General features: G+C 34.5%; 1 protein-coding gene across 1 annotated transcript in view; it reads right to left on the bottom strand.

Moving 5' to 3' along the window:
* LOC136033272 (neural-cadherin-like) overlaps nt 1-21,297 on the bottom strand; it is a gene marked incomplete at its 3' end in the record, with an annotated part of 123,706 nt that overhangs the window by 44,449 nt on the left and 57,960 nt on the right. The window contains 2 exon segments of the mRNA XM_065714029.1: nt 11,197-11,416; nt 15,990-16,236. Of these exon segments, the coding sequence (XP_065570101.1) occupies nt 11,197-11,416; nt 15,990-16,236 (467 nt within the window).

Here is a 21,297-nt window from a genome sequence, read left to right as displayed (position 1 = left end):
GTCCAGGAGCGTTCTTCCTCCCCATTTGATTCCATGGTCTCCAATTGCCTTTCCTGTGCTCCTTAAGACGAAGTCCATCAAAATGATCCATATAAAGGGGGATAGAACACAACCCTGCTTAACTCCTGACTTAATACAAAACCAGTTGCTAACCTCATTTCCTACCTTAACGGCAGCAGTATTATTCTCGTACATAGTGCAAATCACTTTAATGTATTTTTCAGGTATACCATATAACGACAAGACCTTTGTTAACGCTGTTCTATCAACAGAATCGAAAGCTTGCTCATAATCGATAAAACTGAGGACCAAAGGTGTTTGACAACGAAGGGACTTCTCAATTATTAACCTAAGAGTGAAAACATGGTCGACACATCCTCTACCTTTTCTAAAACCGCATTGTTCTTCCCTTAAAACTTTGTCTACAGCATGTCTCAGTCTAAAAAGTATCATATTACTCAGTAATTTGCTACCTACAGAGACCAGACTAATGCCTCGATAATTACGACACTCACTCTTGTCACCTTTCTTATACAGTGGTTTAATTAAGGTTTTCCTAAAATCATTGGGTACTTCCCCTTTTTCACAAATCATGTTCATAATCTTCAGTAGCTTATTCCTAACCTCAGAGCCACCATATTTAAGAAACTCATTAATCATACTATCAGCACCTGGGGTCTAATTATTTTTTAATCCTTTTAGTACTGTCGCTAATTCTTCCTCACTAAACAAATCTTCCTTCACATCCAAGGTATCACAAACTTTTTCATTTTCATCTATATCTTTTCCTGCAACTGTATCTCGGTTTAGCACATTCTCAAAATGTTCCACCCATCTTTTTTTAACTTTTTCCTTATCACTAATTGTGGCCCCATTTCTATCTTTAACTGGGACTAGTCCGGATTGGCTAATCCCTTTCAATTTATTAACATGCCAGTATAATATTTTACTATTATGCCGTCTAGCCGCATCTTCCAGATCCTCAGCAATTTTATCCATCGCCTCCACTTCACATCTCCTTAGTTCATATTTTAATGCTTTCTCCACTTTCTTTACATTCCTTTTGTTTTCGTACGACCTATCACTCAGATAATTCTTATATAAACCCCTTCTACTCTCTATTAAACCTAAAGCTTTTTCACTAATATTCCTAGTTGCAGTCTTAGCACTCTTCCCTAGGACACCATCAGCAACTTCACAAATTGTTTTTCTGAAATTATTCCATCCATCTTCCACATTGTCAAATTTTAAACTCTCAAATTTAGTACTCAACTGTTCCTGGAATTTTTTTTCTCAAATTTTCATCCCGAAGTCTACCAACATCATAACTTTCCGGGAGGGAGTTACCCTTCCGAAATTTCAGCTTTAAATTAACCTTAGACACTACTAGATGGTGATCTTTACTTTTAACTTCAATAACGGCACTCCTATACACCCTAGTATCTTGTATTGATCCTGCTAGTCTTCTGTTTACAATAACATAATCAATAAGGTTTGCTGTCTTACCATCACGTGAATACCATGTCAACTTATGGGTCATTTTGTGACCAAACACCGTATTGGTTATAACTAGGTTGTTATACCTACAAAATTGCAAAAGCCTATAGCCATTACTGTTTTCTTTTCCTACACCAAATTTACCTAGGCTAGGATACCATCTATCCCTATTTCTACCAACCTGGGCATTAAAATCTCCTAGCAAAAACACCATATTTCTACCTGGTACCCTGTCTATTAATATACTGTACCCTACTGTAATATACCTGGTAATATATTACCATATACTGTAATATATTGTATATACCATATTACAGTATATTACAGTTATTACAGTTATTGTAATAACTACATTATTACAGTAATAACTACGTTATTACAGTTATATTACAGTTATTGTATATTACACTATATACCATATACTGTAATATATTAATATACCTGGTACCCTACTACTAATATACTATTAATAAACGTTATATATTAATATACGTTATATATGCGTATGTTAAACTATCAATCCACATGCATTTGCTTGTTTATTTTTTCAGTGAAGTGAAAATCATGTCCTGGTCTTAAGAAGGCAGGGGGGGGGGCAACACGCCAGCTTAAAGAACATTCAAAAGAATTCTACACAGAAAAAAAAAACAAGGTATTGCTTGTGATCATGGTTATAGCATTAGGAGAAACTTTCGAAGAATGAATCACAGCCTATAATAGGAGACATTAAAAAATGTCCTAGTGATAAACATTTTTCATGTAATACTGTTTCAAAAATAACAATTTTCAATCAAATTCAACGGAACATTTAATTCTGGGAAGAACAAGAAGGAATCTAGTTTTAGGATCAAGCATGGCTAGGATTTGAACAGATGAATTGGAAAGTCAGAATTTGGAAAGTCATATAACCCGAAAGTCAGGAAAGTCAACAGATAATTTGGGAAGCCATGAAAGTCTTCTGGATTTGGAAAATCAGGTGAAACAGAAAATACCCCGTAAAAATGAACTGACAATAGAGAAAAGGTCCAGATATAATGTTTTAGCACTGGAAAGGCCAGATAAAAGATACTTAAACTTAAACAAAATACGATTAGATACAATACGAATGCAATCAAATACATAAAATCATTTACTGACTTAAACAAACCCACTTGAATAAATAAATGACTTAAAAAAAATACGCTTTAAGGACGTCTCCTTATCACTCTCATGACCCTCTTTGCTGCATGACAATTGATAAAAGTTATAAAGTGTTTAGCATGTCCCCCTTCCAAACGAGATCAGAGCGATTGAGCTCTTGGAGTACTCCGGAACTTTGGCAATAGTCCCAAAATGGACTCATCTACCAAGCTCTTTCAGAAGCATAAATACATTTTCCCGGTAGGAAAATCGATTCATAGGCAGTAGGGAAACTTTTAATGCCCTTAAGGTTGGGTCTTAATTAACAGGGAATGACTTTTACGATGGTGAAACGAAAACGAAGGCTTGCCTGACAAGGGAAATGAATCCCAAAAGTATTCTATCTTAAATTCATCCTCATTAAAAAGTCAAAGAAGTTGCAACTAGATTATCTCTTCTCTGGCACGAAAGCTTCCTGAACTGGGATTGTAGTTGAGCCAGTAAATAATTAAATTAAAAAACAAGTTTTTTTAACGGAAAGCAAGGAGCGACATTAAAACTTAAAACGAACAGAAATTACTTCGTATATGAAAGAAGATGCTTCCTCATCAACGCCCCACTCTTTACGCTAAAGTTTGACTCTTTCTCTTAACTCTACTTTTTAAAACAGTAAAAAACTTTAGCGTAAAGAGCGGGGCGTTGATGAGGAAGTATCTCCTTTCATATACGAAGTAATTTCTGTTCGTTTTAAGTTTTAATGTCGCTCCTTACTTTCAGTTAAAAAAGCTTGTTTTTATTTAATTTCTGAACGTTTTTTAATCAATGCATGTTTTGATTTTGGCTCTCCGCAGATGAATAATTAAAACAAAATTTGCATATTTTTTTTTTTTTTGCTAAATGGCTTTCTCATAGTTTTGATCGAATGATTTTGAGAAAAAAAGAGCGGGGGAGTAGACCTAGTTGCCCTCCGATTTTTGGTTACTTAAAAAGGCAACTAGAACTTTTTATGTTTTTACGAATGTTTTTATTAGTAAAAGATATACGTAACTTACAAATTAGCTTAAGTAGCGAACTTCTGTATTCTCATGTTTTTGTTACGTATACAAAGGGGTTCACCCCCTCGTCAGAACCTCGCTCTTTACACTAAAGCTTAAATTTTGTTCCAATTTCTTAAGAATGACCCCTGAATCACAAAAGCCATAGAATAAATAGTTGAAATTACTAAAAATACTTTAGCTTTAAAAAGAGCAAGCTATTAGGAGGAGGTGAGCCCATCATATGCGTAATAGTTTCTGTTCGTTTTAAATTTTAATGCTTCTCCTTACTTTCAGTTGAAAAAACTTTTTCATATTTATTTTTTCATTGTATTTTTTTTAAATAATGCTAGATAATCCTGCGCTCCCTTCATGGACATTTTCTTCCCCCATGACAAATTTGTTCAAGGAAAGTTCCCCCAACATATCCCCCTCTTCTCAAGTCCTCCCCCAACCTAAAACTCCCCCTGAAAACGTCTGTACACTTCCAAATAACCATTACTATATGTAAGCACTGGTCAAAGTTTGTAATTTGTGGCCCCTCCCATGGGAACTATGGGGGAGTAAGTCGTCCCCAAAGACATAGTTATAAGGTTTTTTGACAACGCTGAATAAAATGGCTATCTCAGAATTTTAATCTGGTGACTTTGGGAAAATAATTAGCGTGGGAGGGGGCCTAGGTGACCTCCAATTTTTTGGTCACTTAAAAAGGGCACTAGAACTTTTCATTTCCGTTAGAATAAGCCCTCTCGCAAGATTCAAGGACCCTTGGGTCGATAGGATCACCCCTGGAAAAAAAAATAAACACGCATCCATGTACAAGAGTACAAGATTCCAAAAGTACAAAGTACAAGATTCCACATTTTTGTAGATAGGAGCTTGAAACTTAAACAATAGGGTTCTCTGATACGCTGAATCTGATGGTTTGATTTTCGTTAAGATTCTATGACTTTTAGGGGTTGTTTTCTCCTATTTTCTAAAATAAGGCAAATTTTCTCAGGCTCGTGACTTTTGATGGATAAGACTAAACTTCATTAAAATTATACATTTAAAATCAGCATTAAAATGCGATTGTTTTGTTGTAGCTATTGATATAAAAATTCCATTTTTTAGAGTTTTGGTTACTATTGAGCCGGGTCGCTCCTTACTACAGTTCGTCACCACGAACTGTTTGAAACGGATCAAGGAGAAATTCATTAGCTAACTTTCTGATTACACTTACAAGGCAAATTGAGAATGGAAGTTCAGATCGAACACATGCTGACTAATGTTGACAAGCGGAGAAAAAATTGCACGTATACTTATTGCTGCGGCAATAGTGGCTTTAACGTTTCTTTTACGGACGGAATCAGAATTTATGTTTACAGGCCGGGGGAAGGGAACCAATGAAATCAAGCTCAGTACAATTTGCCTCTTCACCCTTATAATTGGTGCAGCTTTCGACCTTCTGATTGGGCAAGTTTTATGTGTGGAGGATAGCCCCACCCAAAAAAAAGGATCAATAGTGACTGAAAAAATCGCTTTTTTAATCGTCTATCTATCGAAAATAGGTGACAAAAGTGGGGGGAGAAAAACCTACACTGGAGAAACCTATTCATGGAATGATGTATATTTATCTATTTCTCCTGTTCCAAAAATGAAAAAATCCGTATTTTATGATTTTTTTTTGGAGAACTTGATAAATGCAAATTTTTGATTTTGGTAGAACACAGACGGATTTTTTTACTGATAAGAAACTTCTGCATCTTAAACAGCCAAAAACAGAGAAACCCAGAAACCCAGGGACTCCGTTACAGACTGAGAAACCCCAAAACCCCACTACGAGTACTAACAACTCATTGTAGCACCAAGCCGCCTGAGGCCAACACAGCTACATAATTTCCTCCTCCGTCCCAGTCTATTTGCAGCCTCTCTCTTTACACCCTCACAAGAAGTTCAAGTTTCCCTTAAATCTCTCCTTAAAACCTCTTCTCACCTCGTTAAAGGACAATCTACTTTTTGTTTGGCCGAAAAGAACGATATTTGGCAATCTGTCGTCCTTCATCCACGAAACGCGTCCTAGCCATCTCAACTTTTTTCTCATTATAGACCTAGAAAGCGGGATAGTCACCCACATATAAATACATTATACAATCCTGCCACCCATATATAAATACATTATTTTTTTTTTCTCCTTCAAATTTTATATTATTCCCTTTTAAGGTTTATTGTGATTATGTAAACATCAATATATGAATAGTATAATACTATATTTTCACCAAATTAACCACTTTATGGATGGATTTATATTACTTTGAATGGACACATTATACTTGAGCTACATTATAGTCAAATCTATCGATAAAACCAAATTAAGCTGGACTACAGCGCCAATACTATATCTCGCACAATTAGGTGAGATGAGCTATGTTCAACTTTCAAGCGTAGTTTTTGATGGTTGACCATTCAGAGTGAGGAGGAGTTTCTCTCGGCTGAGTATGAAGATACAAAAAGACAGTAGATCAACAATACTTGGGAATAAACTATTGTTGATATAGGCTTTTCAAATCAGGTTCTCTGTCCCTCCATATTTCCACTTTTTTGGTAAAAAATCAACAATTTTAAAGAAGAATTCTTAAATATAGGTTTCATTCGACAGGTCGTTTAACAAATCACATTTTGGTAGAACTAACGAATTTTTTGAGTGGATCCCCACCCTTCTCAGCAGACATTAATGTCCCGTCCATATTCCAATTAAAGACAATAAATTTACTCAAAATCCCTTTTCCCTTCGCTTATCCCCCCAACTACATCAAAATCAAGTCATCGAAACTAACCAATAATTCAAATATAATGTCAGTAAGGCCTACCTTCCTCCCTTTACGTTCCCTCTATGCAATAGGTGAGGATATCTTTCCCTAGAGGAAAGTGACATGTAACGTTCAATATATCGATCTTTGTGTTGAGAAATTGCTCTAGGAAAATGAAATTACCAGCTAGGGAACAAGAAGCCAATGGTGTTATTGCTAAGTCAATAAACATTTAAGGCTGCTATCAAAACAATTTAGGGCAAGGAATTCAGAACGTCCATCAGCATTGGAAAAAATAGAAGGTGCAATTGTTCATAATTTCGTTACTTGATTTTTTTTAAGTGTAATTTTTACATTTCCTTTATTACTTTCACCGTCAAACTTCATTTTTATTTGTTTGTTTTCTCTTTTCTGCAAATCTTCCTAAAAATGAAGTATTGTACAAAAGAAATGGAACCCAACAAATATTGCCAACAAAAAAAAATAGGATTTCAGATCTGCAAATGTTACCTACTATGGACAATATCTAATTACACCACTCAACACAGCAAGGACAATCTACTTCTATTTGGTATGAGATTTGTTGTTGTGGTGTTAACCTTGTTTACTAGCACTAGTACCCTCTGTTTTCGAGACCGCACTAGTAGCACCATCAGGAAGATCTAAAAATACCCCTTCGGAAGGGGAAAATGATATCGGCACGGAAAAATGACTTTGGCAGTTCTGGTAGAAAGCTCAGAACAGTCGTTGTGACTAACAGCTGTTGCTGCCTTGTGCACAGAAGGAACTACTTTTCAGTAGTAGTGCCAGAGGCCGGTATAGCTGCCCTTTAATCTTTTTGGCCACTTGAAAAGGGCACTAGAACTTATAACATCCCTGCGATTTAATGAATAATACGAGAATGACAAGTTGAATTTGGTAAGAAATTTATCAGTGATCAAGATATTTTCTTCCATGACACAACAGGGGATTTTTATTTACAGAGCAATAGCTATAACATAAGACAACATAGACAATGGTCAATTTGTATTCAAGCAATAAGGAATAGCACTCCAATGAATCCAATGAATAAGTCGGATGTGTCTTAACGTCCCTTATTTCGGCTCATATAGTTTTTTCAAAAATTCTGCAGCTTACCAACAAGATACAAAACATTAAACACAGAAGCAAAATATGAGCCTAAGCCCTTGACCTGAAGGAATACAGAAGAGAGAATAATGAGGACTTTTTTGATCTGAAGCTTTTTCATTTTCAGTCATAACACATCATCGCTCTGGTAACACCAAAGAGAAGAGAGATTACTTTCTTGCAGGCACGCACGCGGTTCATTTTTTTTGGGGGGGAGGGGATAAGGCAAAAACAAAACAGCACTTTTTGATTTGAATACAAAATGCTCAGAATTTTGGGATCTCGGGGTTGGATCAAGCTCGTCCCTCCCCCTGGGTACGCCCTTGCAGTCCTGTACTTTCATATTAAAAGTGTGCTTCCATTGGTTTATTTTGTGACGTATTTTCGTAAACCATTCAGATTCTTCCTTACTTCAGGAGAGAATGGCAGCCTTCCCCTTTTTGATGACTGATATCAAGCCACAATTTGTCCCCCTCCCCTTCTCCTTTCTTTGGAACCACGTTAACTTTCGAAACTGGAACTTACGCTGTGCAGCACATCTAGTCTGAAAAGGAAATATAACTTCTGGAGATACATTTAGTTCTGCTTTTTTAAAACCTGTTTCTTTTCTCTTTTTTTTCTTTAGGAGAAATGATAAGCTAGTAAAAATGGCGACAGTTTTAGAACTGCAGCACCTTATACAATTAAACTTTATATTTCTCTGTGGAATGTTTGAAAATATGGAAAGTTAGGGGATACTAGATGAAAGCCAAATTAGAAATATTACCGCCAGAATTCAAAATTGATTAGGAAAACATTAATCACAAGTTATACAATTTACAAAAATGTCAGAAGAGTAGCAGACTAATTCTCTTGACCCTAAAAAGTTTTAAAATTATTTAATTCATCAGAACCTAGAATTTGTAGTGTCAACAATACGATGAATCTTCTGGAAGGCATATCTCTAAACAAGTAAAAATATTGATTAGCTTCTACTGGGAAAGGATTTTCAATTGATTAATGGCATAGGAATGTACGGCCGAAGAATTTAAGTCCACTTTTCTTATATACGATGGTTCAACCGGTATTGCTTGATCCTCCTATGCATTTTTTTTTCTACAAAGTTATCAATTGTTGGCTGCACGTATAATATTCATCACAGTATCATTCTTGCAATAGCTAATACATATGCTTTCTAGTAGTTGTTGGCTCGTTAAAATTGAACATCTTATTAAATGATAATAGCGTCCATACACAAGGTTCCACGCAAAAGCAAAATTTCAACCTTCTGTTACTATTGTATTTATGTATGAAGAGACCTTCTTCTAGCCCCTGTCCATACCTACTGTACGGGATTTTTAGAATACCACGTACCCCAAGGGCACAGGGCCCCAAATTGTGTGAAAGGTCCTTTCTTTACTGATTCATTTTAGTACTAAATACGTACTAGTACTTAATAGTACTTAATGCTATTTAGTACTAAATTTAGTACTTAATACTAAATGCCTGGTATGTTGTTTTTCAACAGGCAATAAATTTGATGTGATTCAAGTAAATACCAGGCGCTATATTTTGTGATTTGGACCATAGAGAATGTGATAAAAGGTCTTATACACGAAGGTTTAATCGGTATTGCTTGATCCTTCTATGAAAAGTTTTTTTTTACAAAGTTATGAATTGTTGGCTGTACATAAAATATTCATCACAGTTTCATTCTGTTGTTCTTACAGTAGCTAATACATATGTTTTCTTGTAGTAGTTGGCTCATTAAAATTTAAAACATCAATATTTTGATCATCTTATTAAACGATAATAGCGTCCATACACATGGTTCCACGCAAAAAAAAAAAAAAAAAAAAAAAAAAAAAAAAAAAAAAAAAAAAAAAAAAAAAAAAAAAAAAAAAATTAACCTTTTTTGCTATTGTATTTAACTTAGATGCAACAATTCGATAACCACGTTTGACTGCAGATTCTTCATATATGTTATTTTTTCGTGCTTGCGGAACATAATCTTTAGCCAAATAAATTGTTAATCTTTCCCAGAGACTATTTGGACATGCAGAACATCTTAAAGAAGAATTTGAACGAAGAGCATTTGTGCTACAGAAAGCATTCTAGAAAGTACTGACTCTTCTAGACCATCTGTTTATTGCTTATTGTTGAATCTGAAGCCATGAGCTAGGTGAGCCTCTTCGCGCGTCCCATCACGAATGCTATCCCTATTAAAGAGATCTGAAAAACTTTTTGTTTCCTTCACATAATAGAAAAGTAGTTGAAAAAGAAAGCAATCTGGATTAGCTGCCCAATTCTGTTATGAACGGATTCATGGTTCCTATTTAGACGCTTTTCCATCTTATTTAGAATGTTTGGGTATTTACCGTAACAACAGTAATTTTACAGGAGAGCAAAATGAAAATAAAAAGGCACTATGAAAAAAACTTTCTTACAAATCAGAACTTAAGAAACTCGAAACTTTAAAGACTGATTCCCAGTTAACTTTTCAATCGGAATTCACAGGAAATCTTCAAATTGTTCAATTGTCGATTGCTTACAAAATAAGGGATTTACACTCTTTTTACGCCTTTTTGGAACAATTTAAAGCTTGGTCAGAATTAAAGATAAACCCATTTTGAATAAACTATCTGATAAGCCTCTTTGAGCTATTTCGAACCATAAGGTTAACTTATTTTCGGAAAAAAGTGGACTTGGGCCCTTTTTGAGATACGGGACGGATTTTAAACTTTAGAAAAGATTTTGGAAAAGATTCATACAAGTAAAACAAAATTGTTTCAAATGATGAATATCAAAACATATACAGGCAAACTATTATCTTTTTTTACAGCATGTAAAGCCTTTCAATCCAAACCTAGAAAAAAAAATCTTCCTTCTCTATTAAAACAAAATAAAAAAACGTATTTCACGAAAAATAATACGCCGCAATCCAAAGTGAAAATTACAAAAAAGATAAGAAGCTAAGCCATTACCGTAATAAAATATAATTAGGAGGACGTGGGTCTTAGAAGGATTGAATACCCATACCCAGTGGGCGATCACGAATCTCTACTTTCACGTAAAAAAAAACATTTTTTTTCTTCTCTATCAGGTCACAATTCACCAAGTTTTGTATTTAAGAACATAAATTTCTCCAAATTCTAGTGACTTTTTAAAGTGACTATATTTTCCAGGATTCAAATGTAAATCGTTTTTCATGCGTTACCAGTGAACCTTTAATTCCCCACCAATGGACACTTTTTCTTTGATTTTCACATCCTCTCTCCCCCAAACAGGCCAAGCTTTGTGGCCCAAATACTCATTTAGTCTCATCAAAAGTAGATTTCTTTTTAGCATTGACATACAAAGAAACATGTATTTTTCCCTTTTCTCCTCTAAAGGGTGACAATTCCCCTGTAATTGTATTTCTTTTTTTAATATTCTATATGCATTATATAGCCTACATACAAGTGCAGTAATTCATTCTAGGACTTGCATTTTTGAAGTGCTAAAAACTTGAGAAAAGTAATTGGAAAAGGCACCATTTCAGTCACGAAAACCATAATATTTAAAGAATGAATTTTGCAACGAAAGAAAAAAAAAACGAGACTGAAAATTCGCTGTGGTCCCCTGATCGCATAAAACAATTTCTTATTTACCTCAACAGAAGTGGAAAATCCGCCAGAATCTTCAGTTGCAGTAACCACCAATGAATAAATATGAGGCTGTCTTAAGTCTTCAAAGTCCAATTCTTTAGCAAGACGAACGTTCCCAGTTGTTGGTCCAATCGTAAACGTTCCGGCACCCTGACCTCCTTGAGCTTTTAGTGTGTAACGAATATCTCTTTCAGCAAAAGATTTCGCACGAACTGATATTATACTATAAAGAAATATATTTATTCTTTATAGTTAAATATTATTATTATTATTTTATTTTTATATATTATTTTATTATATTTATTTATTTATTTTATATATTTTATCTATTATCTATTTTATTTATTTATTTTATTATATATTATTTATTCTATTTAGAACCATATATATTTATTCCCTTTATGGGGTTTCAAAAACAAGGTTACGGCCTCGGTCAGGTTGTATCCTGCACAGGAAGGGTGCTCAATGACACTTGCTCTTTGATAAAAGGCACAATGATAGCACAATTTGGTATTTGTCTATTATATAAAACACACTGGAGAAGTGAAGTTTGGTGACAATAAAATATGATGAAAATAAGTACTTTATTAGCAAAATTGTTAAGGTCATTTGTGAATTATTAAATTGGGAGCATCACCATCGGCTGACTGTCTCAAAGACAAAGAAAAGTTCATTATTTAACGCGGTTCCTAACGTAGTTTGTTTTAGTTCATTTTTAAAGCGATTCTTGAGGACACCGGTTAGTTTGCTTTGACTAGTGATAGAATATAGTATCTCACCATGGATGTTCAAATTAAGATTTGGGATTTGCCAAGGACCGAAGAACAGGCAATTGTAATTTCCCAGGATAAGGGGTTGTTCCCCAAATTGGTCAATGAACACACCATGACTTTGTGCTCCTACGAGAAGCGACATTTTTGGAAATGTAACAATGCGCTTTGGAAGCATCTTCCCAAGTTGTAGTTTTCACGATTTTGCTAATAAAGTATTCAATTTTCATCATATTTTTTTTTTCATTAGCACTAACCAGACTTCACTTCTCAAGTATGTTTTATACAATAGACAAATACTCACACTTTTTGTACTGAATGATATAAAGTAAAAATAAAAAAGGAAATAAAGATATTTTTCTAATGATTTTTCTATGCGATTTGGATTCTGCTGGGTAACACTAAAAAATGTTTTTTCTTTTTTTTTCTTTGGCGAGACTAAACACCATCTTAATGAATTTGTGAGTAACCCTGACATGAAAGATTATAGAAAAATAAGCAAATGCTACATGTCATTAGATTAGTCCCAGTGTCGCAAGACACTGGGATCGTCACAAGAGAATCATCACAATCATCACAAGAGAATAAGCCACTAAAACTCATAGCTGCAATACATATTAATATCTTTAAATATGGCATTAGTGCATTACTGGAGTACTTGCTATTACATTTATGTTGCAGCTTATAGGCTATGTACGAATAGGCCTGAATATGCAAATTATTCTGCGTTTTTAAAAATGAAAAAAAAAACACTGCCGTGTCACGACCCATCCATGACTAATAGTTAGCTTAAGGTACCAAGGACAGCGAAATTGAAATTTGATTTTTTGAAAAGTAGTAGCCTAACTTAAAATAATACGTATCATAAAAATAGAAACAAATTCGGAATTCAAATTTTTTCAAAAAGAAATCATACGCAGTTGTGTAGTTTTGGGCGGTCGCCGACGCCAAATTTGAAAGAAAGGAGAAATGAATAAAAAAAATAGCTAAAGACGCTGGCACGGAACAGCTAGGAAAGATGTAGCTTTACTTTGAAGATGTAGTTGAATTTTGGAATCAAAAGCCCCTGTCAAATATTAAAAACTAGTTTTGCTAATTTGTATTCACGATTCAAAGTGGCAATACTGAACAAAATGTGCTACAGCCCTAAAAACATCGTAATTTTGAAACACAAAAAAAAAACTTCGAAGACCGTGGTTTTCAGGTGTGAACAGACCTAAGATGTGTTTGGGGGTAGTCTTGATATCCTTGGTACTTTAATATGGCTAAGGTACAACCCTTCAAGAGCTGATCGGACATACCCGTTTATAATTACATAAAATTATACAATATGATTGGCATATTGCATGACTTAATACCTGTCATTCGTTCAATGCACCGTTACGCGTCAGCTATAACTAAACCTTCATCAAATGCCATTATTAATGCTTCATCATGTGTATTCTGATTTATTATGAATTGGTAAAGATCGTTCTTTGTCTTTGGTCCTTCTTCAAATGGTTTGTTTCAACCAAATGTTGCTGCTAACAGCTCACTGCAGAACCAATCCCCCAAAAACTGACACAGTTCCTCCATCCCGATCTATCCAGAGCCTCCCATTTTTAACTCTACCCAGAAGTTTCAATTCTCCTTTATTGCGAGCTTTTCCCACCCCATTCGGGAACGACCTACTTTTGTTTGGTCTTATCCCATTATAGCCCAAGAAAGCGGGATAGAACCATAGTTTTCTTACAACTTACTGTTTGAAATACGGTGAGTAACTCACTTGGGGACCCGTTTTTCACAGTACCAACGCTTCAAAACAATATCTGACCCCTATCATCACTATAGCTTCCAATATTCTAAGCTTGGTTCACATACTCATTTTCCTATTCTTCCAAAAGAATGCGAAAAAACACCACCCTGAGCCTTGAGCACCACCTTGAGCACCTTGAGGCTATTCTACTTTTTACATCAAATACTGAAAGTAAGGAGCAGCATTAAAACTTAAAACGAACAGAAATTATTACGTTTATGAGGGAGTTCGCCCCCTCGTAAATACCTCGCCCTTTACGCTTAAGTTCGAATTTTGTTCCAATTCTTTAAGAATGACCCCCGAATCACAAAAGTCGTTTAATTAGAATAAATAACTCTTTTGAAAGTTCTTTAAAAAACTTCTAGCGCAAAGAGCGAGGTATTGACAAGGGGGCGAACCCCCTCATATTCATAATAATTTTTGTTCGTTTTAAGTTTTAATATTGCTTCTTACTTTCAATTGAAAAAACTTGTTTTTTTATCCGTTTTTTTTTAATGCTGAAAAAGCCAGCACCTCCTTCATGGAAAATTATCATACCCCATTAAAAATTCCTCCATAGAAAGAACCTCCCACGTAACCCTCTCCGCCGACTCCCCCCAGCACCAGAAAAATCCCCCCTGAAAACGCTTGTATACTTCCCAATAACCAATAATATATGTAAACAATAGGCAAAGTTCATAACTTGCAGCCCTTCCCCCGGGGATTGTGGGGGATTAAGTCGTCCTCAAAGACATAGTTATTAGATTTTTCGACTATGCAGAACGAAATGGCTATCTAAAAGTTTTGATCCGGTGACTCTGGAAAAATCCACGCTAGAGGGTGCATATTTGCCCTCCAATTTTTGGGTTACTTAAAAAGGGCTCTGGAAATTTTGTTTCCATTCTAATAAGCCCTCTCGTGACATAGTAGGACCGCTGGGTTGATTAAATCACCCCTGGGAAAAAAAAAAAAATAAAATAAAATAAAATAAACACGCATCCGTGATCTTTCTTCTGGCAAAAATACAAAATTCCACATTTTTGCAGATAGGAGCCTTAAACCTATACAGTAAGGTTCTCTGATACGCTGAATCTGCTGGTGTGATTTTCGGTAAGATTCTATGACTTTTAGGGGGTGTTTCTCCCTTTTTTCAGAAATAAGGCAAATTTTCTCAGGCTCACAACTTTTGATGAGTGGGACTAAACTTGATGAAACTTATATATTTAAAATCAGCATAAAAATCCAATTATTTTGATGTATCTATTGGTGTCAAAAATTCCGTTTTTCACAGTTTCGGTTACTATTGAGCCGTCTCGTGACTTATTTACAGTTTGTTAGCACGAGCTGTTGGATAAAAATAGAGTCAGGCATGAAATGTATGTGTATCTGGCAAAGCCGGCTTTTTACAAGCTAAACAGTCAAGATATGCAAGTTCATAACTCTTAATTTTTGTATTTTTTTTGTTTTGCATTCGTCCAGTAAATAGTCCCTGGTACTTATGTATTATAGCGACCACACTGTTGTTCTTGATCTGTTGTAAAACCGGTTTTTCCGTGTAATTTGGGAGAAAATATCCTTAGCCTGAGTGAGATAAACTACTATGCTGGTAAATTTTAGTCAAATATTTAATATATAGAGATGGTTAGGTTAGTTATTTAATATAATGCATTCTTGGTACCCTCCTTTTCAAAATATTCTGTTGTAGTTTGCATAATTTTGTTACTAAAGCATTGTATTTTCATCAGATTTGGGTATATCTCATTAAGATTAACCTAACTTCACTTCCTCAGTGTGGTCGGGATAACACGTAAGTACCATTCCTTTTTCTAACTCTTTATTTATTTATTTGCATCCATAAAAAAACATGTGTAGTTCTAATAACCTACATCTGGTTCTTGAATTTCTGTCTAAGAGTTTCACTATGCTTGCTTTTATCTTTATGCTCTCTTTTATCTTTTTATCTTTATGCTTTTTATCTTTATGCTTTTATCTTTTATGAATTTCTGTCTAAGAATTTCACTATGCTTGCTTTTATCATTTATGCTTGCTTGCTAAAATTGGCCCTAAAAGAAATGTTCGACATGCTATTACATTTTAGCCCAATTCCCTTCAGAAAAATTATCTACTCTCCTCCTCCCTCCCCTAAATACGGGACCTTCGCATACCTATGCCGATAGATATGCCTTAGTTGTTTCTGAGCGACCGTTTAAGGACCGCTTGGCCCATCCAAAAAAATTGAAAATGAATCTTACTCTGTATCTTTTTTCTGATTTTCAGGAATTTCAGCTTCATAAGTTGGCATGTAAAACTGTGGTGGTCGTTTCCCTCCAACAATCGATAAACGCTCTTCTGGCGTTGATTGGTAGCGACGATCATCAATCCGTCCATTTTGATCTTCAGCTTTGACGTAAAGAACGTACTCCATATCCAACTGGAAAGGCTCTGTACCGCGTGTCCTGACAACACCTGAGCGCTCATCAACCTCAAAACGCCCTCCAGCTAAAACAAGATATAATTTTGTAAACACAAGCCAAATTGTAAAGGAACGTTATTTATGGAGAAGACAATTTACTAACTAGGATACATCTGGGTCAGGGACCTAAGCAGGGAGAGGCCTTGTCCTCCCCTATCCAAAATTCTAGATTTCACCGAATTTATGGGCACTAATTATTGAAATTATGAAAATATCCATTTTTTATTATTGCCACATCTACCTTCCCACACCGAAAAATTCCTGCAGACGCGTCTACTCTGGGTCCTAGAATTCTTCGAAAATGGATATATATTTTTGTTACAACAAATTTAAGGTCCATCTTTTATCCTAGTAGTGCGATAGGAAAAGATATCATCATGATGCAACGTAAAAAAATAATTAAGTACAAACTGAAATGAAAAGTATTCATTTCAATAAAAGTATTCATAATAAAAGTATTCATAACTTACTTTCATAGCCTACATTCATAGCCTACTTGAGTTCCACAATGCCTTCAAAATCATTTGAACATGATTTGAATCATGTTCCGACTTGCTATTACACGATCTTTCTATTTATGAAATCGGGGGGGAGGGCCCACTTTTTACCATCTGATGTCACCAATGTCTACCATCACAGAATACCACATGGACCGCGCAGTTCCACCACACTTGGCAGAGTTTGTGCCACGCTTGGCCCCATCACTTGGTGTACGTGGTTTGTGAAAGTGTGCGCCCCCTCGATCAAATCGATCATTAGAAAATGGTAGAGCTTTAGCACTAGGTCAATATGATAAAACATATATATATATATATATATATATATATATATATATATATATATATATATATATATATATATATATATATATATACATATATATGAAGTAATGAACCCCATTCAAACGTAAAACAAGCAGAAATAAAGTCATATCGTAATTCAAACTTAGAACGATACATTAGACGAATTAATATTCAATAATAAATAAATTAATAGACCCAAAACGAAAAGAAATAAAAGAATGAATAATCAAGTCAACTTAGAACGAACAAACACCACCGGAATTAGTGACAAAACTTAAAACGAACAAAACTTCCCTCAAATAAGAGCAGGGCTGTCGGCTCCTTAAACCAATTAAAGGCTAAAGTCATTTGCGGTTAAAACTAACCCCCTTAAATTTCTTTAAGACAATAGAAGAATTAGTTTAGCTTATAAAATCCTATTAAGCTGTTTATGAAGGATATTTAACCTTTTTTACACTTATAAATTATCTCAGGGAAGTTTAATGAATACTAGTTCAAAAAGAAAGCAAAACAAAGGCTACAGAGGCTTGGCTTAAGTACGAATTAAATAAAAAACAAGTTTTTTAACTGCAAGTAAGGAGCGAAATTAAAACTTAAAACGAACAGAAATTTTTCCGTTTATTAAAGGGTTGTCCCCTCCTCAGCGCCTGGCTCTTTACGCTGAAGTTTGACTCTTTCTCACAACTCTACTTTATAAAAAAATTAAAAAGCATCAAAAAGAAATTTAAATTAAAAAATTAAACAGTTCGTTACCACGAACTGTTTATTGTCAGATAATTACTCTTTGCTCGCTCTTATTTACTCGCTCTTTTTCACAGAACATGAAGCTTCTGTTCCATTTATAGGACAAATTAATCTATAAATTTCTACCGTAGATTTTATAAATAATAACAATAATAATTTATTTATGCCCTCTTTACATACAAAAGATGTACACAGAGGAGTATGAAAAGAAAACTGAAAAATATAAAAATTACACTTCTAATGAAAATCAGTAGATCATAGCTGCATAGCTTTTTTTTTTTTTTTTTTTTTTTTTTTTTTTTTTTTTTTTTTTTTTTTTTTTTTTTTTTTGCGCATAAATATCTATTTTATTACAGAAATGATGACAAAACTGTTTATCCATTAAATGAGACAATTAAGGGGAAAATTTATTCTATTTTCTCTAAATCGTCTAAGAAATCAGTCGTATTGTTATAAACAAACTATTTTTCAAGCACATTTTAGTAAAGAGTAAAATGTGAGACTAGTGACAGTTTAGTGATGTTAATTTTTTCACATTAATTGCAGTCTAATTATAATTTTTTACGGTTATGCTAAAAAGGAAAAGGAAGATTACTTTTTTGCATTTTAATAGTAAATACTTTGCTTTACTTCTGTTGTTTTGTAACGTATCATCATTCGCCAATCGAATTATTTCTTTTTATTTTCAGAGACAACTAACCCCAGCTTTTTAAAACATTATTAATTTGAACCTCCCGTAGTAAATTTAAAGCAGTAAGGAGACGAAAAGGTACACCTGATTGATTCTACTGTATGAAATTTTAACCCAGTAAAAATAAACGAAATTTTTTTGAGTAACAAGATTTTTTTCTGTTTTTGTTTTCTTAGTCAACAAAATTCCACCAAATATTCAACGCAGGGCTGAATATTTCAAGGTGGAGATCATTAGTTCAGAGTTTAAGCGAAACGAGTCGTCTTCTGACAGAGGTAATAAATTGTTTATTGAAGATATCACTCGAAATGATGGACGTGAATTATTATCCAAGCCCATTTTTTGAAAATAAATTATAGGCTTGGTAGACATAGATAAAACCAAAAAAGGAAAGGATATAATAAATGAAAAATATAATCAAATAGGTGAGAAAACGAAAATTTTGTCAGCCAGCAGCAAAATATGAAGACGAAAAACATGCAAATATTTGGGCAAGGACCTCCGCCAAGTCGTTTGCAGTGCTAAAAAAAAGCAAAAAAAAATCTAGCCGTCCGAAGTGAAATGGACAAGAGGAGAAAATATACTCGCTTTCTCACCTATTTGATTTTATTTTTCATTTATTATATACTATACTCTTTTGGTTTCATACGTCACGTATAGCCAGGGTGGTCTTAGAATATATTTAGGTCAAGACACAGATTACACAGTATACATAAATATATGTAGCTAATAAACAGGGGATATGCAAATATTTCACCTTCTAAACTGGCTATTCCAATCCTAAGATAACCTCCCCCCCCCCCTCATTGTAAGAACTATCTCGATGGTCTCTAACGGCTGAGTCCCTGTTCATTTTTGGAACATAAAGCTTCTGCTGAATTTTAACTTGAACAAATTTTATATAGAAAAGTAATGGTTTAGAATCCAGAATACCAAATTGACAAAATAGTACAGTCAATCTAAATTAATTTTAGGGGTTACCTCAAACGAATTGCAAACTTTTGGCTTTGGTAACATTCCAACCGGAAAAAATCGCTAACAACATAAAAATCAGACAAAATCGGTCGAAGTGAAAGTGACCGTTTTCGCCTTTTCTTCTAAAATGACCACTTAAAAAAAAAAATTAATTTGCCCGTATAGAAAGTCGGTAATAGGTAAATCTGGTATGTAGATCACAAATATGCACTTTGTTTTTGTTTTGAACGCTCATTTTCAGTCCCCTCCCCCTGTTCATAAACAAAGGCTCCACAGATGGGGCAAGGCAACACTTTGGTGACTCTTGAGCAGGATGTGAACCCATCGGCTGACTATACTCTAGAGCCTTAATTTAAAAAAAAAAAATGTATGTGAATGACGTCATATTCATACATTTAAAGAGCAAAAAAAATAAATGGTAGCATTGCAATGGCATCATGTATTGTATAAAAAGCGCTATATACAGAGAAATTGATATAATTAGTACATTAAACTAATATTATACTAAAAACAATCGTATAAATATACGTGGAGGATGACCCCCCAAAAAAGGATACCAAGTTAATGGCCTTTTAAGCGACATTTGAATATCACAAGGGGAGGTTTAAGGTTTTCTAGAAATGCCCAGGTGGAGCAAATGCTCAGGTGCAAATCAAAAATGTAGAAGACATATGAATAATTAAATAAATGTGACGAGTCTCTAATCATTTTGCAATTTCAAACTACATGTGATTTTCTGTTCAAATTAAAGCCTATGATTTAACTGATTATGAGAACTTGCTTATTGGATTCTAACAATTTGGAGCGGTCATGTATAGGGAAGAGGGTGGGGTGGTATATTGACGTGGACACAACTTTTTCTCTGCATTAGCAGTCCAAAATTTTCTGTATGGATTCAACTTCGCATAATGTTTGTTCTCAGAACAAACATTCTCGGAACAGAACAACCCATAATGAGCGGTCAGTACAGAAGTAAAGTGCATGTTTGTGATCTACGTACCAGATTTACCTATTACCAAATTTCTATACGTGCAACTTAAGTTGTTTTTAAAAAGTAGTCTTTTAGAGGAAAAAACGAAAAACAGTCCATTTCGCCTCGTCTGATTATGGCCAATTTTTCATATATTGTAGAGATTTCTTTTTTGGTTCGAATGATAACAAAATCAAAGCTTTTGCTCGTAGTTTGAGGTTTAACCTTAGACTGACTGACTAAAAGTAGAATTACAAAGTATTAGAACCTTCGAAGACAATTTTGTAAAAATAAATCGTCAGTTTGGTCCGTACGGATTGCAGAGCATATAAATATACTTACACATATGATATAGAAACATTTCACATTAAAAATACTTTCCTAATGCCCCTCTCCCATCTTGTAATATTCCTTCAAACGTCCTCAAAAAACCGAAACTCTTTTCATGTGCATAGATGTAAAAATATTTTTTGCGTAATGTTAGCTTGAAATATATTAACAATACAGACTTAACAATTGAGGCTATAAAAAAAAATGATAACTTGTATCAAGGCCTCATCCAGGTGTGTGTGTAGGGGGGGGTTTATGAATCCCCTCCGAAATTTTTGTCGGATTCAGAAAAACATAACAAAAGTACATATGAAAAATTTTCTAATGTGTTTTTTAAAGTTGTTTTGGACCCTCCCCTCTGACTTTTGACATGCTCCTGCCGAAATGCTTCCGGCGTCGAGAGTGATGCTACACGGCGCCTCCATTTAGACTGGTCTCTTCCAAGGATCTCTTGCAAGGATGTGGACATTCTCCTGAATATTTGCCATGGCTAAGAAGGCACCTGCCGTGTCCTTCCATCTGGTTGGGGGACGACCTCTTGGGCGTTTCCCGCCATGCAGCACGGGATCAAAGT

The sequence above is a fragment of the Artemia franciscana genome, chromosome 11 (assembly GCF_032884065.1).
Source record: "Artemia franciscana chromosome 11, ASM3288406v1, whole genome shotgun sequence".
Lineage (NCBI taxonomy): Eukaryota > Metazoa > Arthropoda > Branchiopoda > Anostraca > Artemiidae > Artemia > Artemia franciscana.
This window is presented reverse-complemented; position numbering and strand designations above follow the sequence as displayed.